The sequence below is a fragment of the Oncorhynchus mykiss genome, chromosome 28 (assembly GCF_013265735.2).
Source record: "Oncorhynchus mykiss isolate Arlee chromosome 28, USDA_OmykA_1.1, whole genome shotgun sequence".
Lineage (NCBI taxonomy): Eukaryota > Metazoa > Chordata > Actinopteri > Salmoniformes > Salmonidae > Oncorhynchus > Oncorhynchus mykiss.
In genome coordinates, this window is record NC_048592.1 from 36,220,538 (window position 1) to 36,243,660 (window position 23,123).

Below are 23,123 nucleotides of genomic sequence, written 5' to 3' on the forward strand. Positions count from 1 at the left end.
CATGCCATTTTGCTTGACATCTGTTTGATAGAATGGGAAAATCAAAAGCAATCAGCCAAGACCGAAGAAAAAAAATTGTAGACCTCCACAAGTCTGGTTCATCCTTGGGCGCAATTGAAGGTACCACGTTCATCTGTACAAACACCATGGGACCACGCAGCCATCATACCGTCTCCTAGAGATTAACGTACTTTGGTGGAAAAAGTGCAAATCAATCCCAGAACAACAGCAAAGAACCTTGTGATGATGCTGGAGGAAACGGGTACAAAAGTATCTATAGCCACAGTAAAACGAGTCCTATATCGACATGACCTGAGGCCGCTCAGCAAGGAAGAAGCCACTGCTCCAAAACCACCATTAAAAAAAAACAGACTACAGTTTGAAAAGATTGTACTTTTGAGAAATGTCCTATGGTCTGATGAAACAAAAATAGAACTGTGTGCCCATTATGACAATCGTTATGTTTTGAGGCGGAGGCTTGCAAGCCGAAGAACACCATCCCAACCGTGAAGCGTGGGGGTGCTTTGCTGCAGGAGGGACTGGTGCACTTCACAAAATTAGATGGCATCATGAGAGTCAAATTATGTGAATATATTGAAGCAACATCAAGACATCAGTCAGGAAGTTAAAACTTGGTCGCAAATGGGTCTTCCAAATGGACAATGACTCAAAGCATAATTCCAAAGTTGTGGCAAAATGGCTTAAAGACAACAAAGCATTCTATCTTTGGCCCAATTGCTGTAGAGCTGCAGACTTTAATTCAATCTGGAGATGTTTTCAAAGAAGGATTATACTGTATATTATGTATAATTCTTAGTGCAGAGTTGGAGATCATCCAAGATGACAAAAATGAGTGATACACACCTAATTGGGCAAATAGGTCAAGGCTTCAATTTGGCCCAATGACACATGTACTCGGTCCACTGTGCCAAACTGTACTACTTGCAAAAACATTCTTGAAAATTAAAGTTATTTAATGCTCTTTTTAAATGTAATATAACATCTAAATGTTTTCAAGACCAATTTCTCCATGTGGATACAAGTTAGGAATGTGTGTACATTTTACCATTTATTGTGTGGACATCATTGCTTGCACTGACCTTCTGCTTTGGGTGGTCAAATGACTGACATCCCTTAGCTTCTGCAAACATTTTGGAAGGTACAGTTGTTACTGTTTAACCTATCCACTAACAATAACTTCACCAAGAGGTCAATGACCACAGGTTTAATGGTGGTATGTCTCCATCACTGAGGCTGGTGGGAGGAGCTATAGGAGGACAGGCTCACTGTAATGGCATGAATGGTACAGAGTCAAACGTGGTTTCCATATGCTTGATACCTTTCCATTCCAGCCATTAATGAGCCTCCTATAGCTTCTCCCAAACATCAAATCTCTTTTATTTAGCAAAAAATAGGTAAACCGCAAGTATCCACAAAGTAAAAAAGGTGGTCAATGCAAATATTCTGGGTAGCCATTTGATTAACTGTTTAGCAGTCTTATGCCTTGGGGGGGTAGAAGCTGTTGTAGCCTTTTGGACCTAGACTTTGCCGTGTGGTAGTAGAGAACAGTCTGACTTGGGTGGCTGGAGTCTGATCATTCTTAGGGCCTTCCTTTGACACCGCCTGGTATAGAGGTCGTGGATGGCAGGAAGCTTGGCCCCAGTGATGTTCTGGGCCATTCGCACTACCCTCTGTAGCAGGGTTGCCATACCAAGCGGTGATGCAACTAGTCAGGATGTTCTAGATGGTGCATTTGTAGAATCTTTTTCATGATCCAAGCCAAATAAATATTTTTAATTTTCCTGAGGGAATAGGAATTGTCTTGCCCTCTTCACTACTGTCTTGGTGTGTTTGGACAATGAGTTTGTTAGTGATGTGGACACCAAGCTCTCGAACCGCTCCACTACAGCCCCGTAGATATGAATGGCAGTGTGCTTGGCCCTCCTTTTCCTGTTGTCTACAATTAGCCCCTTTGTTTCCTTGGGCATGGGGACTAGGGTGGTCTGCTTGAAACATGTAGGTATTATAGACTTGGTCAGGGAGAGGTTAAAAATGTCAGTGAAGACACTTGCCAGTTGGTCAGTGGATACGTCCTGGTAATCTGTCTGGCCCTGCGGCCTTGTGAATGTTGATCCGTTTGGAGAGCGTGGTCAGTCGTCCGGCACAGCTAGTGCTCCCATGCATGGTTCAGTGTTGCTTGCCTCGAAGCTAGCAAAGAAGGCTTTAGCTAGTCTGGTAGGCTCGCGTCACTGGACAGTTCCATGCCACATCCGACGAGCGTCCGAGCCGGTGTAGTAGGATTCCATTTTAGTCTTGTGTTGAAGCTTTGATTGTTTGTTGGAGGTCATAGCAGGATTTCTTATGAGCGTCCGGATTAGTGTCCCACACTTTGAAAGCGGCAGCTCTAGACTTTAGCTCAGTGCAGATGTTGCCTGTAATCCATGGCTTCTGGTTGGGATATGTACGTACGGACACTGAGGGGATGACGACGACGTCGTCGATGAAGCCGGTGACTGATGTGGTATACTCTTCAATGTCATCGGATGAATCCCAGTCTGTGCTAGCCAAACAGTTATGTAGCTTAGCATCCGCGTCATCTGACCACTTCCGAATTGAGTGAGTCACTGAGACTTCCTGCATTCGTTTTTACTTGTAAGCAGGAATCATAGAATTATGGTCAGATTTGCCAAATGGAGGGTGAGGGAGAGCTTTGTACGCGCCCCTGTGTGTGGAGTAAAGGTGTATTTATTTTCTTACTTTGGTTGCGCATGTGACATGCTGGTAGAAATCCAGTAAAACAGATACGTTTTCCTGCATTAAAGTCCCCGGCCACTAGGAGTGCCTCTTCTGGGTGAGCGTCATCTTGTTTGCTTATGGCCTTATACGGCTCGTTGAGTGCGGTCTCGGTGCCTGCTTCGGTTTGTGGTGGTAAATAGACAGCTATGAAAAATATAGATAACTCTCTTGGTAAATAGTGTGGTCTACAGCTTATCATGAGGTACTTTACAAGCAAAACCTCAAGACTTAACATTAGAGCTTTTATTTACAAATAGACAGACCACCACCCCTCATCTTATCGTTGGTTGCTGTTCTGTCTTGCCGATGCACAGAAAACCAACTGTGTATATAATCCATGTTCTCTTTCAGCCACGACTCGGTGAACGAGGACATGGATTTAATGTCACGTTGGTAGGATAGTCTCGAAGGGAGCTCATCCAGTTCATTCTCCATTGTTTGCACGTTCGCGGGTAGGACAGATGGTAAAGGTGGATTATCCACTTGCCGATGAATTCTCCGCAGCCCCTGTATCGGCGTCTCATCAGGCGAATGACGAGGATTTGGGTCTGGTCCGGGAGGAGCCGTAAATCTTTCGCCTTCGATTCATTAAACTGACAGATTATAGGGATTTTACTATTGTGCTAATTAGATCTCCTCGGGGCATGGACATTAGGGGGTTGTCAGAGCTGAGGAATCGCTGTTCTGATGGTGGCAGAAATATTATGTACAAACGTGAAAAAAACACAGAATAGCATGATTGGTTAGAGGCCCGTAAAACGGCAGCGACCCCCTTCGGCACCATTCTTGTATTGCAGTCATTGTCAAGGTTGTGGGGTAAATACTATGTCTCTATAAAAGTTTTTCATTAACCACATTTCCATCCAAGTAATGTCATTCGGTACAATTTTATTAAAACTGACAGATCATTTGTTCGTTTGACATGGTGGGATCTTTTGTCGGTAAAATTCATTAAAGCAAGAAATTAGCAAATTTAATAACCATATCGAAGTAAACTTGGAGTCACGCTATGGTGTGTGTGGTCCTCAAACGACAACTCAGGAAACCATGCAGTTTATTAGGCTACAGATTAAATAAATGATGAACTTCACGGCTATATTTGTCAAAAGTAGGCTATATAACAAGTGCTCAGCATACGTGGGAACTCCTTCAAGACTGTTGGAAAAGCATTCCAGGTGAAGCTGATTGCAAACTCTGGGCATTTTCTCAAAGCAAAAAAAATAAAGGGAACACTAAAATAACACATCCTAAATCTGAATGAATGAAATATTCTTATTAAATACTTTTTTCTTTATATAGTTGAATGTGCTGGCAACAAAATCACACAAATTATCAATGGAAATCAAATGTATCAACCCATGGAGGTCTGGATTTGGAGTCACACTCAAAATGAAAGTGGAAAACCACACTACAGGCTGATCCAACTTTGATGTAATGTCCTTTAAAACAAGTCAAAATGAGGCTCAGTAGTGTGTGTGTGGCCTCCACGTGCCTGTATGACCGCCCTACAACGCCTGGGCATGCTCCTGCTGAGGTGGCGGATGGTCTCCTGAAGGATCTCCTCCCAGACCTGGACATCCGCCAACTCCTGGACAGTCTGTGGTGGATGGAGTGAGACATGATGTCCCAGATGTGCTCAATTGGATTCAAGTCTGGGGAACGGGCGGGCCATTCCATAGCATCAATGCCTTCCTCTTGCAGGAACTGCTGACACTCCAGCCACATGAAGTCTAGCATTGTCTTGCATTAGGAGGAACCCAGGGCCAACCGCACCAGCATATGGTCTCACAAGGGATCTGAGGATCTCATCTCGGTACCTAATGGCAGTCAGGCTACCTCTGGCGAGCACATGGAGGTTTGCGGCCCCCCCAAAGAAATGCCACCCCACACCATGACTGACCCATCGCCAAACCGGTCATGCTGGAGGATGTTGCAGGCAGCAGAACGTTCTCCACGGCGTCTCCAGACTCTGTCACATGTGCTCAGTGTGAACCTGCTTTCATCTGTGAAAAGCACAGGGCGCCAGTGGCGAATTTGCCAATCTTGGTGTTCTCTGGCAAATGCCAAAAGTCCTGCACAGTGTTGGGCTGTAATCACAACCCCCACCTGTGGACGCGGGCCCTCATACCACCCTCATGGAGTCTGTTTCTGACCGTTTGAGCATACACATGCACATTTGTGGCCTGCTGGAGGTCATTTTGCAGGGATCTGGCAGTGCTCCTCCTGCTCCTCCTTGCACAAAGGCGGAGGTAGCGGTCCTGCTGCTGGGTTGTTGCCCTCCTACGGCCTCCTCCACGTCTCCTGATGTACTGGCCTGTCTCCTAGTAGCTCCTCCATGCTCTGGACACTACGCTGACAGACACAAACCTTCTTGCCACAGCTCGCATTGATGTGCCATCCTGGATGAGCTGCACTACCTGAGCCACTTGTGTGGGTTGTAGACTCCGTCTCATGCTACCACTAGAGTGAAACCACCGCCAGCATTCAAAAGTGACCAAAACATCAGCCAGGAAGCATAGGAACTGACAAGTGGTCTGTGGTTATCACCTGCAGAACCACTCCTTTATTGGGGGTGTCCATCCGCCACCTCAACAGGAGCATGCCCAGGCGTTGTAGGGAGGTCATACAGGCACGTGGAGGCCACACACACTACGGAGCCTCATTTTGACTTGTTTTAAGGACATTACATCAGTTGGATCAGCCTGTAGTTTCCACTTTAATTTTGAGTGTGACTCCAAACCCAGACCTCCATAGGTTGATACATTTGATTTCCATTGATAATCTTTGTGTGATTGTTGTCAGCACATTCAACTATGAAAAAAAAAAAGTATTTAATAAGAATCTTGGCTGTGTTATTTTAGTATTCCCTTTATTTACTTGAGCAGGGTATATTTTTTTGTTTAATTTTTACTGTTTTTCTCCCCAATTACAACCAATTTAAATAGATTTTTATTTTGATTTGATGTAATGGACATGTCCAAATTGTTGAAGTGAAATGAAAAAAATTACTTGTTTAAAATAAACAACATTAAAGTGGTGCGTGCATATGTATTCACCCCCTTAAGATCTGGTGCAACCAATTACCCTCAGAAGTCACATAGGTGAACTTTTATTTAACTGTGTGCAATCTAAGTGTATACACACACACACACACACACACACACACACACACACACACACACACACACACACACACACATTCTGAAAGGCCCCAGAGTCTTCAACACCACCAAAACCAAGAATCTCTCCAAACAGGTCAGGGACAAAGTTGTGGACAAGTACAGATCAGGGTTGGGTTATTAAAAAAAAATCCCAAACTGTGAACATCCCACAGAACACCATTAAATCCATTATTAAAAATGTTTAAGAATATGGCACCACAACAAACCTGCCAAGAGAGGGCCGCCCACCAAAGAGACCAAAGATTACCCTGAAGGAGCTGCAAAGCAGAGTTTGGAGTATCTGTCCAAAGGACAGGCGTACACTCCACAGAGCTGGGCTTTACAGTATGTGGCCAGAAAAAAGCCATAAATAAGCAAACACATTTGGTGTTCGCCAAAAGACATGTGGGAGATTACCCAAACATATGGAAGAAGGTACTCTGGTCAGATGAGACTAAGATTTAGCTTTTTGGCAATCAAAGAAAAACTCTGTCGCAAACCCAACACCTCATCACCCGTAGAACACCATCCCCACAGTGAAGCAAGGTGGTGGCGCTATTTTTAAAATCGTCAGGGGCCGGGAAACTGATCAAAATAGAAGGAATGCTGGATGCGCTAAATAGAGGGAAACCGGTTTCAGTCAACGAGATTTGAGACGGATGGAGGTTCACCTTCCAGCAGGACAATGACGCTAAAGCAACACTCGACTGGTTGAAGGGGAAACATTTCAATGTCTTGGAATGGCCTAGTCAAAGCCCGGACCTAAATCCAATTGAGAATCTGTGGTATGACTTAAAGATTGTTGCATACCAGCGGAACCCATCCAGATTGGTCTTGAAGAATGGGCAAAATTACCAGTGGTTAGATGTACCAAGCTTATAGAGACATAGCTACAAGTCTCTTGGGATGTAATTGCTGCCAAAAGGTGGTGAATAGTTATGCACATGTTTTTATTTCTTGTTTGCTTCAAAATGGTAGGCATGTTGTGTAAATCACATGAGCTCCCCTATATAGAACATATAGTTGCCGGAGTTGTAACACCAGTTCTGTGAGTGGAGCCCCATAGGACTTAAGGCCCTGCCGACCCCCAGTCTCACTGAAGATAATGGGAGGAAGGGACACCTGTACTCCCATTGGCTGCAAGTGTGTGCATAATTTTCACAGGCTATTCGCTCCCTAGGTAGCGGGATAAACCACTAGGAGCAGAGCTCCACTATGGGGCTCCGCTCCACTCATACAACTAGAATTACAACTCCGGTAACTATCGATACGAGAGGTGACAGCAGGGAGTAAACCCCCCCTGCCAGCCCCCTACGGACGCCCACTAATCTCTGATTGGTTGCTGCACACCTTCACTTGTTGAAGTTCGGGATAGTCCCAGTTTCCTAAGATCTACTACTGGATAGAGCTTTACAGAGGGCTGGCTTTGGGACTGTGACCAATGCACTCTATAACTCCACAGAATGTAAACAAAGTTAACTTGTTTGAAAATGTATTTTTATATTGACAACTTTTTATGTACCTGAATATTTGTTATCCACTATGTGTGTGTGCTGGATAAGGCAGCTTGACACCTTGCCTGGGACAAGAATGTATGCTCTCCAACACTATATTTGGAAAAGGGATCAGCAGTTAAGGCCCAAAGGCCCCAGTTGGGATGTGACAGAATAAAAAGGCAGATGAGTGAAAGAGGAGAGCACAGTGGCTTGTTGGAAAATACAAACACCCACCTCTACACCTGAAATGTAGCCGTCCCATAATGGCCTCCAGTTCTAAACAGGCAGTTCTCCGAAGGTGAGTTCTTATATTTAAAAAAGGTAAATTAAATGTTAATCTTAAACAATACAACTTGAAAGAAAAACAATTACCCCCCCAAAAATGAATGCATTCATAATTAAATATAGCAACATAGTGTGGAATGTTCAATAAGAAACTAATGCCTGTTTTGTCCTTCTGTAGACAATAACCCGATACCAGCTCCAACCAGAAGGTTGTTAACCTCCCAAAACCCAAAGCAAACTTTACTGCTGTTTGTTCTACAGACATACAGTGCCTTGCGAAAGTATTCGGCCCCCTTGAACTTTGCGACCTTTTGCCACATTTCAGGCTTCAAACATAAAGATATAAAACTGTATTTTTTTGTGAAGAATCAACAACAAGTGGGACACAATCATGAAGTGGAACGACATTTATTGGATATTTCAAACTTAACAAATCAAAAACTGAAAAGTTGGGTGTGCAAAATTATTCAACCCCTTTACTTTCAGTGCAGCAAACTCTCTCCAGAAGTTCAGTGAGGATCTCTGAATGATCCAATGTTGACCTACATGACTAATGATGATAAATACAATCCACCTGTGTGTAATCAAGTCTCCGTATAAATGCACCTGCACTGTGATAGTCTGAGGTCCGTTAAAAGCGCAGAGAGCATCATGAAGAACAAGGAACACACCAGGCAGGTCCGAGATACTGTTGTGAAGAAGTTTAAAGCCGGATTTGGATACAAAAAGATTTCCCAAGCTTTAAACATCCCAAGGAGCACTGTGCAAGAGATAATATTGAAATTAAAGGAGTATCAGACCACTGCAAATCTACCAAGACCTGGCCGTCCCTCTAAACTTTCAGCTCATACAAGGAGAAGACTGATCAGAGATGCAGCCAAGAGGCCCATGATCACTCTGGATGAACCGCAGAGATCTACAGCTGAGGTGGGAGACTCTGTCCATAGGACAACAATCAGTCGTATATTGCACAAATCTGGCCTTTATGGAAGAGTGGCAAGAAGAAAGCCATTTCTTAAAGATATCCATAAAAAGTGTTGTTTAAAGTTTGCCACAAGCCACCTGGGAGACACACCAAACATGTGGAAGAAGGTGCTCTGGTCAGATGAAACCAAAATTGAACTTTTTGGCAACAATGCAAAACGTTATGTTTGGCGTAAAAGCAACACAGCTGAACACACCATTCCCACTGTCAAACATGGTGGTGGCAGCATCATGGTTTGGGCCTGCTTTTCTTCAGCAGGGACAGGAAAGATGGTTAAAATTGATGGGAAGATGGATGGAGCCAAATACAGGACCATTCTGGAAGAAAACCTGGAGTCTGCAAAAGACCTGAGACTGGGACGGAGATTTGTCTTCCAACAAGACAATGATCCAAAACATAAAGCAAAATCTACAATGGAATGGTTCAAAAATAAACATATCCAGGTGTTAGAATGGCCAAGTCAAAGTCCAGACATGAATCCAATCGAGAATCTGTGGAAAGAACTGAAAACTGCTGTTCACAAATGCTCTCCATCCAACCTCACTGAGCTCGAGCTGTTTTGCAAGGAGGAATGGGAAAAAATGTCAGTCTCTCGATGTGCAAAACTGATAGAGACATACCCCAAGCAACTTACAGCTGTAATCGCAGCAAAAGGTGGCGCTACAAAGTATTAACTTAAGGGGGCTGAATAATTTTGCACGCCCAATTTTTCAGTTTTTGATTTGTTAAAAAAGTTTGAAATATCCAATAAATGTCGTTCCACTTCGTGATTGTGTCCCACTTGTTGTTGATTCTTCATGTTTGAAGCCTGAAATGTGGCAAAAGGTCGCAAAGTTCAAGGGGGCCGAATACTTTCGCAAGGCACTGTATGTTCACAGTGACTAAGGAAAATTCTGAATTGACAATGTGCAGACTCCGTGAACACAGCCTGGCCATAGGGACCAGACTCTAAGTTCATTATGTTACCTATAAAAACCTAGTGGTGATCTGCGGTCACAGGCAGACCTGGCTGCCCAGAGATAAGACTGTGGGCACTCTGCCCTGAGAGAAGTAGAAACAGAGCTGCAATCATTTTACACTGCAAGACACATACAGGCAATTTTCTTCCCAAAATTGTAAAACAAATTTTAAGATTCAGAAAAAAAGAATCCAATAACATCCTTATTTCATTTCTCACCCCTCATACTGGTTAAGTTAGAGTAAGCTTTACTTTCAACAGTAATTTTATTTTATAAACGTACAACATTGAAATAAATTGTGGGGTAATCCATACGAATCTTAAGTAGCAGACTGTTCTCAATTTTTCTTTAAATATATGTGGAGAATCAGCAAAGGGTACGTTTAGAATATTTTATCTATGCGGAATACGATAATATAAGGGATTCAAAATTGGAAAGAGTATTTGAGACAATTGCATTGTTTTTAAAATCCCAACCGAAGCTCCCAAAAGGCTGCTTTATAAGGACGGCCTCTGACCATCCGTTCTGGACACGTTCTTTCATTAGTTATCAGAAACAGCCAAGGCATCCAGTCTGAAGGTCTTCTTCGGCATGTAAGGCTAAAGTTGTAAGCCCTCCAAGTTTTAGAGATGAACACTTGTCATATCGGATGTCATCTTGCTGAAAATAATATTCATATAAAAACAATGATTTTGTCAGGAGAAAAAGTTGAATGAAATGAGAATTGAACAAAATTTGTATTTTTAAAGTAAAAGTTTTTGTGTATGACATTTTTTTTCTATGTTTTGAAGCATATTACCTTCTTCACATCTTTGTGGAGAACACAGTCAATGTAGGGGTCAGTGCTGTCATGGAAGTCTTTGCTGCAAACAACACAGTTTATATAAGGCTGCAGAGACAAAGAAAGCACATTAAGTAAAAATGTATAGACGTGGTTGATTAATTTGTTTTTTGTTATTTTTACATTTAACCTATATTTAACTAGGCAAGTCAGTTGAACAAATTCTTATTTACAATGACAGCCAAACCCGGACGATGCTGGGCCAATTGTGCGCCACCCTATGGGACTCCCAATCACGGCCGGATGTGATACAACCTGGATTCAAACCAGGGACTGTAGTGACACCGGTGCGCCACATGGGAGCCCTAAACACTGAATTCCTGCATTTGGACATGGGTGAGCTTGTACTGACCTCCTTCATAGTCCAGAGTCGAGGTAAATTCAATATTTTAACTGAAATCTACTCCTCTTGTGCTTCAGCTTCACTATCTACAAATCAGAAATGATCACAGAGGGCTACAACTCTAATCACGCACATGGAGGATCCTTACTACTGCCATGAAGCACTGCTCTAAACCAGAGCATGGAGTTGAATGTATCCTTTACAAAGAAAACTGTTTCAAATAGTATGTGGATATTTAAGACGCACAGCTATGGCATGTTACCAAGCGATAAGAGGATATAAGACACATGGAGAATCTGAACTACTCACCCTTCTGGATTTAAAGCTACATTCAGGGCGATGTTTATGTTCACTATCACTACTGGCCTTAGGGCAGTCTGTTGCTTTCAACAACAAGTTGATGTTAAATTCCCGAGCATTGATCTGTAGACAGAAAGATGGAAGGAGCCATTATCATATTTATGATAAACAGTGAATCATACATGAAATAAACAAACATTATTAATTTAAATCTTACCTCAGATTGTCCAATAACTTGTAAAAAATTGAGGTGCTCTTTTGGATTATTTTTCTGAATCTCACTATTCTTATTTGCATATCTTATAGCCATGTCAACATGTTTCTTGTCAACCTCCGTCAACATATCATAGTTGCTCTGTCCGTTAGCTATAAACAGCAAGGCTGCTGATGTGACCAGCAGAACACTCAGGAGGCCACTCATCTCCATCTCAACACTGGACAGTTAGACACAATGCTAATAGGTATAAATGTACATGCAGATCAAACATTAACTTTGGTTCAAGGACTTTCACTCAAGTTCATTGGATGGAAGTTGGATGGAAGTTCATTGGTCCAGTGCGGAGCAAATAAAGATGCTTCATATGTTGTCTTGCTAAAGTCCAGTGACATTTTCATGAGCGCACGCCAAAACCATAGTGTTAACACAACATACTGACTACACTCGGCACGCGCTTGCGTCCGCATGTTGATTTTGTCCATCCACACCAGACGCGATCAGGACAAGTAGGTTGAAATATCAAAAACTCCTCCCCCAAAGTAATATAATTGGTTTCTTCCACACTGTCTACATCTGGGGTCACACCTGAAATGTGATACAAGGCACCGATTCATAATCTATAAGCCAGCAGTTGACATTCACCAATCAAGTAGTTACTTAGCAGCTCGAAAGTACCAGTCAAAAGTTTGGACATACCTACGATGGTTTTTCTTAAATTTTACTGTTTTCTACATTGTAGAATAATGGAAGATATTAAAACTATGGAATCATCTAGTAACCAAAAAAGTGTTAAAACAGATTTTTCAAAGTAGCCACCCCTTTGCCTTGACAGCTTTGCATTCTCTCAACCAGGCTGGTGTTTTGCAGGTATTATTTAATGAAGCTGGCAGTTGAAGACTTGTGAGATGTCGGTTTATCAAACTAGACACTAATGTACTTGTCCTCTTGCTCAGTTGTGCACCGGGGACTCGCACTCTTTCTATTCTGGTTAGAGCCAGTTTGTGCTGTTCTGTGTAGGGAGTAGTGAACAGCGTTGTACGAGATCTTCAGTTTCTCAACTAGTCTAAAGAAGGCCAGTTTTATTGCTTCTTTAAATCAGCACAACAGTTTTCAGCTGTGCTAACATACATTGCAATAGGGTCTTCTAATGATCAATTAGCCTTTTAAAATGATACACTTGGATTAGCTAACATGCCATTGGAGCACAGGAGTGATGGTTGCTGATAAATGTAGATATTCCATTTTATTTATTTTTAAATCTACCATGTCCAGCTACAAGTCATTTACAACATTAACACTTCTGATTAATTTGATGTTATTTTAAAAATGGACAAAACATTTCTAAGTGACCCCAAACTTTTGAACGGTAGTGTAAGGCTGTCTAGTTTGGAAGAACAATGTTAGAAAACCTGTACAATGTTTGCTGCTGTGTTATTGATGTCTATTCACTACTCGCGTTTGTTATGATGTTCCGTTCCGGCTCAAGAGCTGGTATCAGGAACAGATTACGGAGGCAGGGAAGACGTCACCCGCTCCCGGTGATCACCCTGTCAAATGTGTGGTCATTAAATAACAAACTGGATGAGTTAGCGGCAAGGGCTACATTTGAAGAGGACTTTAGGAGAAGTAATTTAATCTGCTTTACAGAAACGTGGCTCAAGCAGGACAATATTGATGGAGACAAAACAACGTCACACAAAGCTATAGGCGGGTGACTATGTATCTTTGTAGATAATACTTGAGCCACGCAGTGTAATGTGATTGAACAAGTGTTCACCAGAGACTGGTATTCTAATTGTATCTACCACGCAAGTGCGGACAAATTACCGTTTCTCTGGTCTATGTGCCTGGACCTAATAATAAGGAAACTGACAGGATGAGACTGTTTCAGTGGTGCGTTTTCACAATCAACTGACCAGCCAGTATTTGTGCTTGGGGATTTTAATACGCTCTCCGTCTCCGCGCACCTCCCCACTCTGCAACAGTAGGTCACCTGTCCAACTTACATCCTGCAAGAGGAAGGCATTGATGCTATGGAATGGCCCGCCCGTTCCCCAGACCTGAATCCAATTGAGCACATCTGGGACATCATGTCTCGCTCGATCCACCGACGCCACGTTGCACCACAGACTGTCCAGGAATTGGTGGATGCTTTAGTCCAGGTCTGGGAGGAGATCCCTCAGGAGACCATCTGCCACCTCAGCAGGAGCATGCCCAGGCGTTTTAGGGAGGTCATACAGGCACGTGGAGGCCACACACACTACTGAGCCTCATTTTGACTTGTTTTAAAGGACATTACATCAAAGTTGGATCAGCCTGTAGTGTGGTTTTCCACTTTAATTTTGAGTGTGACTCCAAATCCAGACCTCCATGGGTTGATACATTTGATTTACATAATTTGTGTGTGATTTTGATGTCAGCACATTCAACTATGTAAAGAACAAAGTATTTAATACGAATATTTCATTCATTCAGATCTAGGATGTGTTATTTTAGTGTTCCCTTTATTTTTTTTGAGCAGTGTAGTTTAAAAATGAAGAGAACTGGATGGAATATGCACCAAATCATTTAATCTTCAACAGATTTCTTTTATTGAAACTTGCTACAAATGCAGTTTTCGTTTCAGTCTCTTCCATCTTCACTAACCAAAGTTAGTTGTATGGATTTTCTTCCTATTAATAATGTAAAATTAACATTTGTACAGAAAGCCTCATGTGAAGGCCAAATTACAGAGGGGGACTTCTTGATGCAATTAAAGGCTGAGAACTCCAGGGCTGGATGGCATACCAGTGGAGGTATACAAAACTTATTTTGATAAACTCAGAGGACCATTATTAGCATGTTTTAACCACTCTGTCACACCCTGACCTTAGTTATCTTTATCATTTTGGTTAGGTCAGGGTGTGACTAGGGTGGGTATGTTCGTTTTTGTAAGTCTAGGTATATGTAGGTCTATGGTGGCCTGATATGGTTCCCAATCAGAGGTAGCTGTTTATTGTTGTCTCTGGTTGGGGACCATATTTAGGTAGCCATTTTCCTAGGGTATTGGTGGGTTCTTGTCTGTCTAGTTGCCTGTCAGCACTTGTTTATATAGCTTCACATGTCGTTCTGTTATTTGTTAGTTTGTTCAGTGTTCATTCTATAATAAAAGAGAATGTGCGCCTTGGTCTCCTCCTTACAACGACCATTACACACTCCTATATAAATGGTAGATTATCAGACAAGGTCTGATTTCATTACTGAAACAGGATCCAAGTGGTATATATAATGATCCATTAAACAAATTGGGGGCCTCTTACACTTCAGTGGTGTGATGCAAAGATTCTAGCTAAATGCTTGGCACACAGAATTAAAACAGTATTGACAGTTTTTTTTTTTGTACATGGACGATACATTGGAGATAATATAAGACAAATACTGGAAACATCGGGGACACCATGTCTGGTTTTCACAGTGGGGCAAAAAAGTATTTAGTCAGCCACCAAGTTCAAGTGCAAGTTCTCCCACTTAAAAATATGAGGCCTGTAATTTATCATAGGTACACTTCAACTATGACAGACAAAATGAGAAAAAAAAATCCAGAAAATCACATTGTAGGATTTGCAATGAATTTATTTCTGCAATACAGCTGATCCACCCCTTAAAATAATATTTGATTAAAGTCCGACAACAATCTAAGCCAAGTTCCGGTTGTTGTTAACCAACCAAACCGTCATCGAATCTAAAATAAAAAATATCACCTTTTAGAAAGACAAAACCCACAGCAAACTTTAATGCTGTTTGGTCTACAGACATATGTTCACAGTGACTAAGGAAAATTCTGAATTGACAATGTGCAGACTCCGTGAACACAGCCTGGCCATAGGGACCAGACCTAAGTTCATTATGTTACCTATAAAAATCTAGTAGTGATCTGCGGTCACAGGCAGACCTGGCTGCCCAGAGATAAGACTGTGGGCACTCTGCCCTGAGAGAAGTAGAAACAGAGCTGCAATCATTTTACACTGCAAGACATATGCAGACATACAGACAATTTTCTTCCCAAAATTGTAAAACAAATTTTAAGATTCAGAAAAAAAGAAACCAATAACATCCTTATTTCATTTCTCACCCCTCATACTGGTTAAGTTAGAGTAAGCTTTACTTTCAACAGTAATATTATTTTGAAATAAGCAGCGGGGTAATCCATGTGAATCTTAAGTAGCAGACTGCTCTCAATTTCTTTGAATATATGTGGAGAATCAGCAAAGAAGGGTACATTTACAATATTTATCTGTGTATTACGAGAGATTCAAAACTGAGGAAAGAGTAATTTTGAGACAATTGCATTGTGTTCAATTCCAACCGAAGCTCCCAAAAGGCTACATTATAAATCCAAAGACAGAAGTGCTTTATAAAGGACGGCCTCTGACCATCAGTGCTGGACACGTTCTTTCATTAGTTATCAGAAACAGCCGAGGCATCCAGTCTGAAGGTCTTCTTCGGCATGTAAGGCTAAAGTTGTAAGCCCTCCATGAAGAAGAGATGAACACTTGTCATATCGGACGTCATCTTGCTGAAAATAATATTCATATAAAAACAATGATTTTGTCAGGAGAAACTTGCAATACTGCAAAACCTCGAGGTTCGGAATTCAGTGCGATCAATTCAAATTAACAGTACCAGTCGAAAGTTTGGACATACCTACGATGGTTTTTCTTAAATTTTACTATTTTCTACATTGTATAATGGAAGATATTAAAACTATGGCATCATCTAGTAACCAAAACAGTGTTAAAACAGATTCTTCAAAGTAGCCACCCCTTTGCCTTGACAGCTTTGCATTCTCTCAACCAGGCTGGTGTTTTGCAGGTATAAAGACATAAAACTGTATTTTTTTTGTGAAGAATCAACAACAAGTGGGACACAATCATGAAGTGGAACGACATTTATTGGATATTTCAAACTTTTTTAACAAATCAAAAACTGAAAAATTGGGCGTGCAAAATTATTCAACCCCTTTACTTTCAGTGCAGCAAACTCTCTCCAGAAGTTCAGTGAGGATCTCTGAATGATCCAATGTTGACCTAAATGACTAATGATGATAAATACAATCCACCTCTGTGTAATCAAGTCTCCGTATAAATGCACCTGCACTGTGATAGTCTGAGGTCCGTTAAAAGCGCAGAGAGCATCATGAAGAACAAGGAACACACCAGGCAGGTCCGAGATACTGTTGTGAAGAAGTTTAAAGCCGGATTTGGATACAAAAAGATTTCCCAAGCTTTAAACATCCCAAGGAGCACTGTGCAAGAGATAATATTGAAATGAAAGGAGTATCAGACCACTGCAAATCTACCAAGACCTGGCCGTCCCTCTAAACTTTCAGCTCATACAAGGAGAAGACTGATCAGAGATGCAGCCAAGAGGCCCATGATCACTCTGGATGAACCGCAGAGATCTACAGCTGAGGTGGGAGACTCTGTCCATAGGACAACAATCAGTCGTATATTGCACAAATCTGGCCTTTATGGAAGAGTGGCAAGAAGAAAGCCATTTCTTAAAGATATCCATAAAAAGTGTTGTTTAAAGTTTGCCACAAGCCACCTGGGAGACACACCAAACATGTGGAAGAAGGTGCTCTGGTCAGATGAAACCAAAATTGAACTTTTTGGCAACAATGCAAAACGTTATGTTTGGCGTAAAAGCAACACAGCTGAACACACCATTCCCACTGTCAAACATGGTGGTGGCAGCATCATGGTTTGGGCCTGCTTTTCTTCAGCAGGGACAGGGAAGATGGTTAAAATTGATGGGAAGATGGATGGAGCCAAATACAGGACCATTCTGGAAGAAAACCTGATGGAGTCTGCAAAAGACCTGAGACTGGGACGGAGATTTGCCTTCCAACAAGACAATGATCCAAAACATAAAGCAAAATCTACAATGGAATGGTTCAAAAATAAACCTATCCAGGTGTTAGAATGGCCAAGTCAAAGTCCAGACCTGAATCCAATCGAGAATCTGTGGAAAGAACTGAAAACTGCTGTTCACAAATGCTCTCCATCCAACCTCACTGAGCTCGAGCTGTTTTGCAAGGAGGAATGGGAAAAAATGCCCTCTCTCGATGTGCAAAACTGATAGACATACCCCAAGCAACTTACAGCTGTAATCGCAGCAAAAGGTGGCGCTACAAAGTATTAACTTAAGGGGGCTGAATAATTTTGCACGCCCAATTTTTCAGTTTTTGATTTGTTAAAAAAGTTTGAAATATCCAATAAATGTCGTTCCACTTCGTGATTGTGTCCCACTTGTTGTTGATTCTTCACAAAAAAATACAGTTTTATATCTTTATGTTTGAAGCCTGAAATGTGGCAAAAGGTCGCAAAGTTCAAGGGGGCCGAATACTTTCGCAAGGCACTGTATGTTCACAGTGACTAAGGAAAATTCTGAATTGACAATGTGCAGACTCCGTGAACACAGCCTGGCCATAGGGACCAGACCTAAGTTCATTATGTTACCTATAAAAACCTAGTGGTGATCTGCGGTCACAGGCAGACCTGGCTGCCCAGAGATAAGACTGTGGGCACTCTGCCCTGAGAGAAGTAGAAACAGAGCTGCAATCATTTTACACTGCAAGACATATGCAGACATACAGGCAATTTTCTTCCCAAAATTGTAAAACAAATTTTAAAGATTCAGAAAAAAAAGAATCCAATAACATCCTTATTTCACCCCTCATACTGGTTAAATTAGAGTAAGCTTTACTTTCAACAGTAATTTTATTTTGTAAACGTACAACATTTAAATAAGTTGTGGGGTAATCCATACGAATCTTAAGTAGCAGACTGTTCTCAATTTTTCTTTAAATATATGTGGAGAATCAGCAAAGAAGGGTACGTTTAGAATGTTTTATCTATGCGGAATACGATAATATAAGGGATTCAAAATTGGAAAGAGTATTTGAGACAATTGCATTGTTTTTAAAATCCCAACCGAAGCTCCCAAAAGGCTGCTTTATAAGGACGGCCTCTGACCATCCGTTCTGGACACGTTCTTTCATTAGTTATCAGAAACAGCCAAGGCATCCAGTCTGAAGGTCTTCTTCGGCATGTAAGGCTAAAGTTGTAAGCCCTCCAAGTTTTAGAGATGAACACTTGTCATATCGGATGTCATCTTGCTGAAAATAATATTCATATAAAAACAATGATTTTGTCAGGAGAAAAAGTTGAATGAAATGAGAATTGAACAAAATTTGTATTTTTAAAGTAAAAGTTTTTGTGTATGACATTTTTTTTCTATGTTTTGAAGCATATCACCTTCTTCACATCTTTGTGGAGAACACAGTCAATGTAGGGGTCAGTGCTGTCATGGAAGTCTTTGCTGCAAACAACACAGTTTATATAGGGCTGCAGAGACAAAGAAAGCACATTAAGTAAAAATGTATAGAAGTGGTTGATTAATTTGTTTTTTGTTATTTTTACATTTAACCTATATTTAACTAGGCAAGTCAGTTGAACAAATTCTTATTTACAATGACAGCCAAACCCGGACGATGCTGGGCCAATTGTGCGCCACCCTATGGGACTCCCAATCACGGCCGGATGTGATACAACCTGGATTCAAACCAGGGACTGTAGTGACACCGGTGCGCCACATGGGAGCCCTAAACACTGAATTCCTGTATTTGGACATGGGTGAGCTTGTACTGACCTCCTTCATAGTCCAGAGTCGAGGTAAATTCAATATTTTAACTGAAATCTGCTTCAGCTTCACTATCTACAAATCAGAAATGATCACAGAGGGCTACAACTCTAATCACGCACATGGAGGATCCTTACTACTGCCATGAAGCACTGCTCTAAACCAGAGCATGTAGTTGAATGTATCCTTTACAACGAAAACTGTTTCAAATAGTATGTGGATATTTAAGACGCACAGCTATGGCATGTTACCAAGCGATAAGAGGATATAAGACACATGGAGAATCTGAACTACTCACCCTTCTGGATTTAAAGCTACATTCAGGGCGATGTTTATGTTCACTATCACTACTGGCCTTAGGGCAGTCTGTTGCTTTCAACAACAAGTTGATGTTAAATTCCCGAGCATTGATCTGTAGACAGAAAGATGGAAGGAGCCATTATCATACATGAAATAAACAAACATTATTAATTTAAATCTTACCTCAGATTGTCCAATAACTTGTAAAAAATTGAGGTGCTCTTTTGGATTATTTTTCTGAATCTCACTATTCTTATTTGCATATCTTATAGCCATGTCAACATGTTTCTTGTCAACCTCCGTCAACATATCATAGTTGCTCTGTCCGTTAGCTATAAACAGCAAGGCTGCTGATGTGACCAGCAGAACACTCAGGAGGCCACTCATCTCCATCTCAACACTGGACAGTTAGACACAATGCTAATAGGTATAAATGTACATGCAGAGCAAACATTAACTTTGGTTCAAGGACTTTCACTCAAGTTCATTGGATGGAAGTTGGATGGAAGTTCATTGGTCCAGTGCGGAGCAAATAAAGATGCTTCATATGTTGTCTTGCTAAAGTCCAGTGACATTTTCATGAGCGCACGCCAAAACCATAGTGTTAACACAACATACTGACTACACTCGGCACGCGCTTGCGTCCGCATGTTGATTTTGTCCATCCACACCAGACGCGATCAGGACAAGTAGGTTGAAATATCAAAAACTCCTCCCCCAAAGTAATATAATTGGTTTCTTCCACACTGTCTACATCTGGGGTCACACCTGAAATGTGATACAAGGCACCGATTCATAATCTATAAGCCAGCAGTTGACATTCACCAATCAAGTAGTTACTTAGCAGCTCGAAAGTACCAGTCAAAAGTTTGGACATACCTACGATGGTTTTTCTTAAATTTTACTGTTTTCTACATTGTAGAATAATGGAAGATATTAAAACTATGGAATCATCTAGTAACCAAAAAAGTGTTAAAACAGATTCTTCAAAGTAGCCACCCCTTTGCCTTGACAGCTTTGCATTCTCTCAACCAGGCTGGTGTTTTGCAGGTATTATTTAATGAAGCTGGCAGTTGAAGACTTGTGAGGTGTCGGTTTATCAAACTAGACACTAATGTACTTGTCCTCTTGCTCAGTTGTGCACCGGGGACTCGCACTCTTTCTATTCTGGTTAGAGCCAGTTTGTGCTGTTCTGTGTAGGGAGTAGTGAACAGCGTTGTACGAGATCTTCAGTTTCTCAACTAGTCTAAAGAAGGCCAGTTTTATTGCTTCTTTAAATCAGCACAACAGTTTTCAGCTGTGCTAACATACATTGCAATAGGGTCTTCTAATGATCAATTAGCCTTTTAAAATGATACACTTGGATTAGCTAACATGCCATTGGAGCACAGGAGTGATGGTTGCTGATAAATGTAGATATTCCATTTATTTATTTTTAAATCTACCATGTCCAGCTACAAGTCATTTACAACATTAACACTTCTGATTAATTTGATGTTATTTTAAAAATGGACAAAACATTTCTAAGTGACCCCAAACTTTTGAACGGTAGTGTAAGTCTGTCTAGCTTGGAAGAACAATGTTAGAAAACCTGTACAATGTTTGCTGCTGTGTTATTGATGTCTATTCACTACTCGTGTTTGTTATGATGTTCCGTTCCGGCTCAAGAGCTGGTATCAGGAACAGATTACGGAGGCAGGGAAGACGTCACCCGCTCCCGGTGATCACCCTGTCAAATGTGTGGTCATTAAATAACAAACTGGATGAGTTAGCGGCAAGGGCTACATTTGAAGAGGACTTTAGGAGAAGTAATTTAATCTGCTTTACAGAAACGTGGCTCAAGCAGGACAATATTGATGGAGACAAAACAACGTCACACAAAGCTATAGGCGGGTGACTATGTATCTTTGTAGATAATACTTGAGCCACGCAGTGTAATGTGATTGAACAAGTGTTCACCAGAGACTGGTATTCTAATTGTATCTACCACGCAAGTGCGGACAAATTACCGTTTCTCTGGTCTATGTGCCTGGACCTAATAATAAGGAAACTGACAGGATGAGACTGTTTCAGTGGTGCGTTTTCACAATCAACTGACCAGCCAGTATTTGTGCTTGGGGATTTTAATACGCTCTCCGTCTCCGCGCACCTCCCCACTCTGCAACAGTAGGTCACCTGTCCAACTTACATCCTGCAAGAGGAAGGCATTGATGCTATGGAATGGCCCGCCCGTTCCCCAGACCTGAATCCAATTGAGCACATCTGGGACATCATGTCTCGCTCGATCCACCGACGCCACGTTGCACCACAGACTGTCCAGGAATTGGTGGATGCTTTAGTCCAGGTCTGGGAGGAGATCCCTCAGGAGACCATCTGCCACCTCAGCAGGAGCATGCCCAGGCGTTTTAGGGAGGTCATACAGGCACGTGGAGGCCACACACACTACTGAGCCTCATTTTGACTTGTTTTAAAGGACATTACATCAAAGTTGGATCAGCCTGTAGTGTGGTTTTCCACTTTAATTTTGAGTGTGACTCCAAATCCAGACCTCCATGGGTTGATACATTTGATTTACATAATTTGTGTGTGATTTTGATGTCAGCACATTCAACTATGTAAAGAACAAAGTATTTAATACGAATATTTCATTCATTCAGATCTAGGATGTGTTATTTTAGTGTTCCCTTTATTTTTTTTGAGCAGTGTAGTTTAAAAATGAAGAGAACTGGATGGAATATGCACCAAATCATTTAATCTTCAACAGATTTCTTTTATTGAAACTTGCTACAAATGCAGTTTTCGTTTCAGTCTCTTCCATCTTCACTAACCAAAGTTAGTTGTATGGATTTTCTTCCTATTAATAATGTAAAATTAACATTTGTACAGAAAGCCTCATGTGAAGGCCAAATTACAGAGGGGGACTTCTTGATGCAATTAAAGGCTGAGAACTCCAGGGCTGGATGGCATACCAGTGGAGGTATACAAAACTTATTTTGATAAACTCAGAGGACCATTATTAGCATGTTTTAACCACTCTGTCACACCCTGACCTTAGTTATCTTTATCATTTTGGTTAGGTCAGGGTGTGACTAGGGTGGGTATGTTCGTTTTTGTAAGTCTAGGTATATGTAGGTCTATGGTGGCCTGATATGGTTCCCAATCAGAGGTAGCTGTTTATTGTTGTCTCTGGTTGGGGACCATATTTAGGTAGCCATTTTCCTAGGGTATTGGTGGGTTCTTGTCTGTCTAGTTGCCTGTCAGCACTTGTTTATATAGCTTCACATGTCGTTCTGTTATTTGTTAGTTTGTTCAGTGTTCATTCTATAATAAAAGAGAATGTGCGCCTTGGTCTCCTCCTTACAACGACCATTACACACTCCTATATAAATGGTAGATTATCAGACAAGGTCTGATTTCATTACTGAAACAGGATCCAAGTGGTATATATAATGATCCATTAAACAAATTGGGGGCCTCTTACACTTCAGTGGTGTGATGCAAAGATTCTAGCTAAATGCTTGGCACAGAATTAAAACAGTATTGACAGTTTTTTTTTTTGTACATGGACGATACATTGGAGATAATATAAGACAAATACTGGAAACATCGGGGACACCATGTCTGGTTTTCACAGTGGGGCAAAAAAGTATTTAGTCAGCCACCAAGTTCAAGTGCAAGTTCTCCCACTTAAAAATATGAGGCCTGTAATTTATCATAGGTACACTTCAACTATGACAGACAAAATGAGAAAAAAAAA

At 41.4% G+C, this 23,123-nt stretch overlaps 2 protein-coding genes across 6 annotated transcripts; both read right to left on the reverse strand.

The window, feature by feature from the left end:
- Positions 1-9,517: 9,517 nt before the first annotated feature.
- Positions 9,518-11,623, reverse strand: LOC118944824. 2 transcript variants are annotated; one of them, XM_036966204.1, is made up of 4 exons: positions 11,384-11,623; positions 11,176-11,289; positions 10,482-10,571; positions 9,518-10,342 (listed from the first exon to the last, which is right to left on the reverse strand). In XM_036966204.1, the coding sequence occupies exons 1-4, from the start codon at positions 11,591-11,593 to the stop codon at positions 10,232-10,234; spliced, it is 525 nt and encodes a 174-aa protein (XP_036822099.1). In that variant the 5' UTR covers positions 11,594-11,623; the 3' UTR covers positions 9,518-10,231. The 2 variants fall into 2 exon arrangements, with proteins under 2 accessions (XP_036822099.1, XP_036822100.1); XM_036966205.1 differs by having other exon boundaries at positions 9,981-10,338.
- A 3,337-nt stretch (positions 11,624-14,960) lies between these two features.
- LOC118936612 lies at positions 14,961-19,802 on the reverse strand. 4 transcript variants are annotated; one of them, XM_036966202.1, is made up of 4 exons: positions 19,550-19,802; positions 19,365-19,478; positions 18,682-18,771; positions 14,961-15,938 (listed from the first exon to the last, which is right to left on the reverse strand). In XM_036966202.1, the coding sequence occupies exons 1-4, from the start codon at positions 19,757-19,759 to the stop codon at positions 15,828-15,830; spliced, it is 525 nt and encodes a 174-aa protein (XP_036822097.1). In that variant the 5' UTR covers positions 19,760-19,802; the 3' UTR covers positions 14,961-15,827. The 4 variants fall into 4 exon arrangements, 3 of the variants coding, with proteins under 3 accessions (XP_036822097.1, XP_036822095.1, XP_036822098.1); XM_036966200.1 differs by lacking the exon at positions 14,961-15,938 and adding an exon at positions 18,110-18,542 and having other exon boundaries at positions 19,550-19,798; XR_005040206.1 differs by lacking the exon at positions 14,961-15,938 and adding an exon at positions 18,126-18,542 and having other exon boundaries at positions 18,682-18,745; positions 19,550-19,789.
- Positions 19,803-23,123: the final 3,321 nt, after the last annotated feature.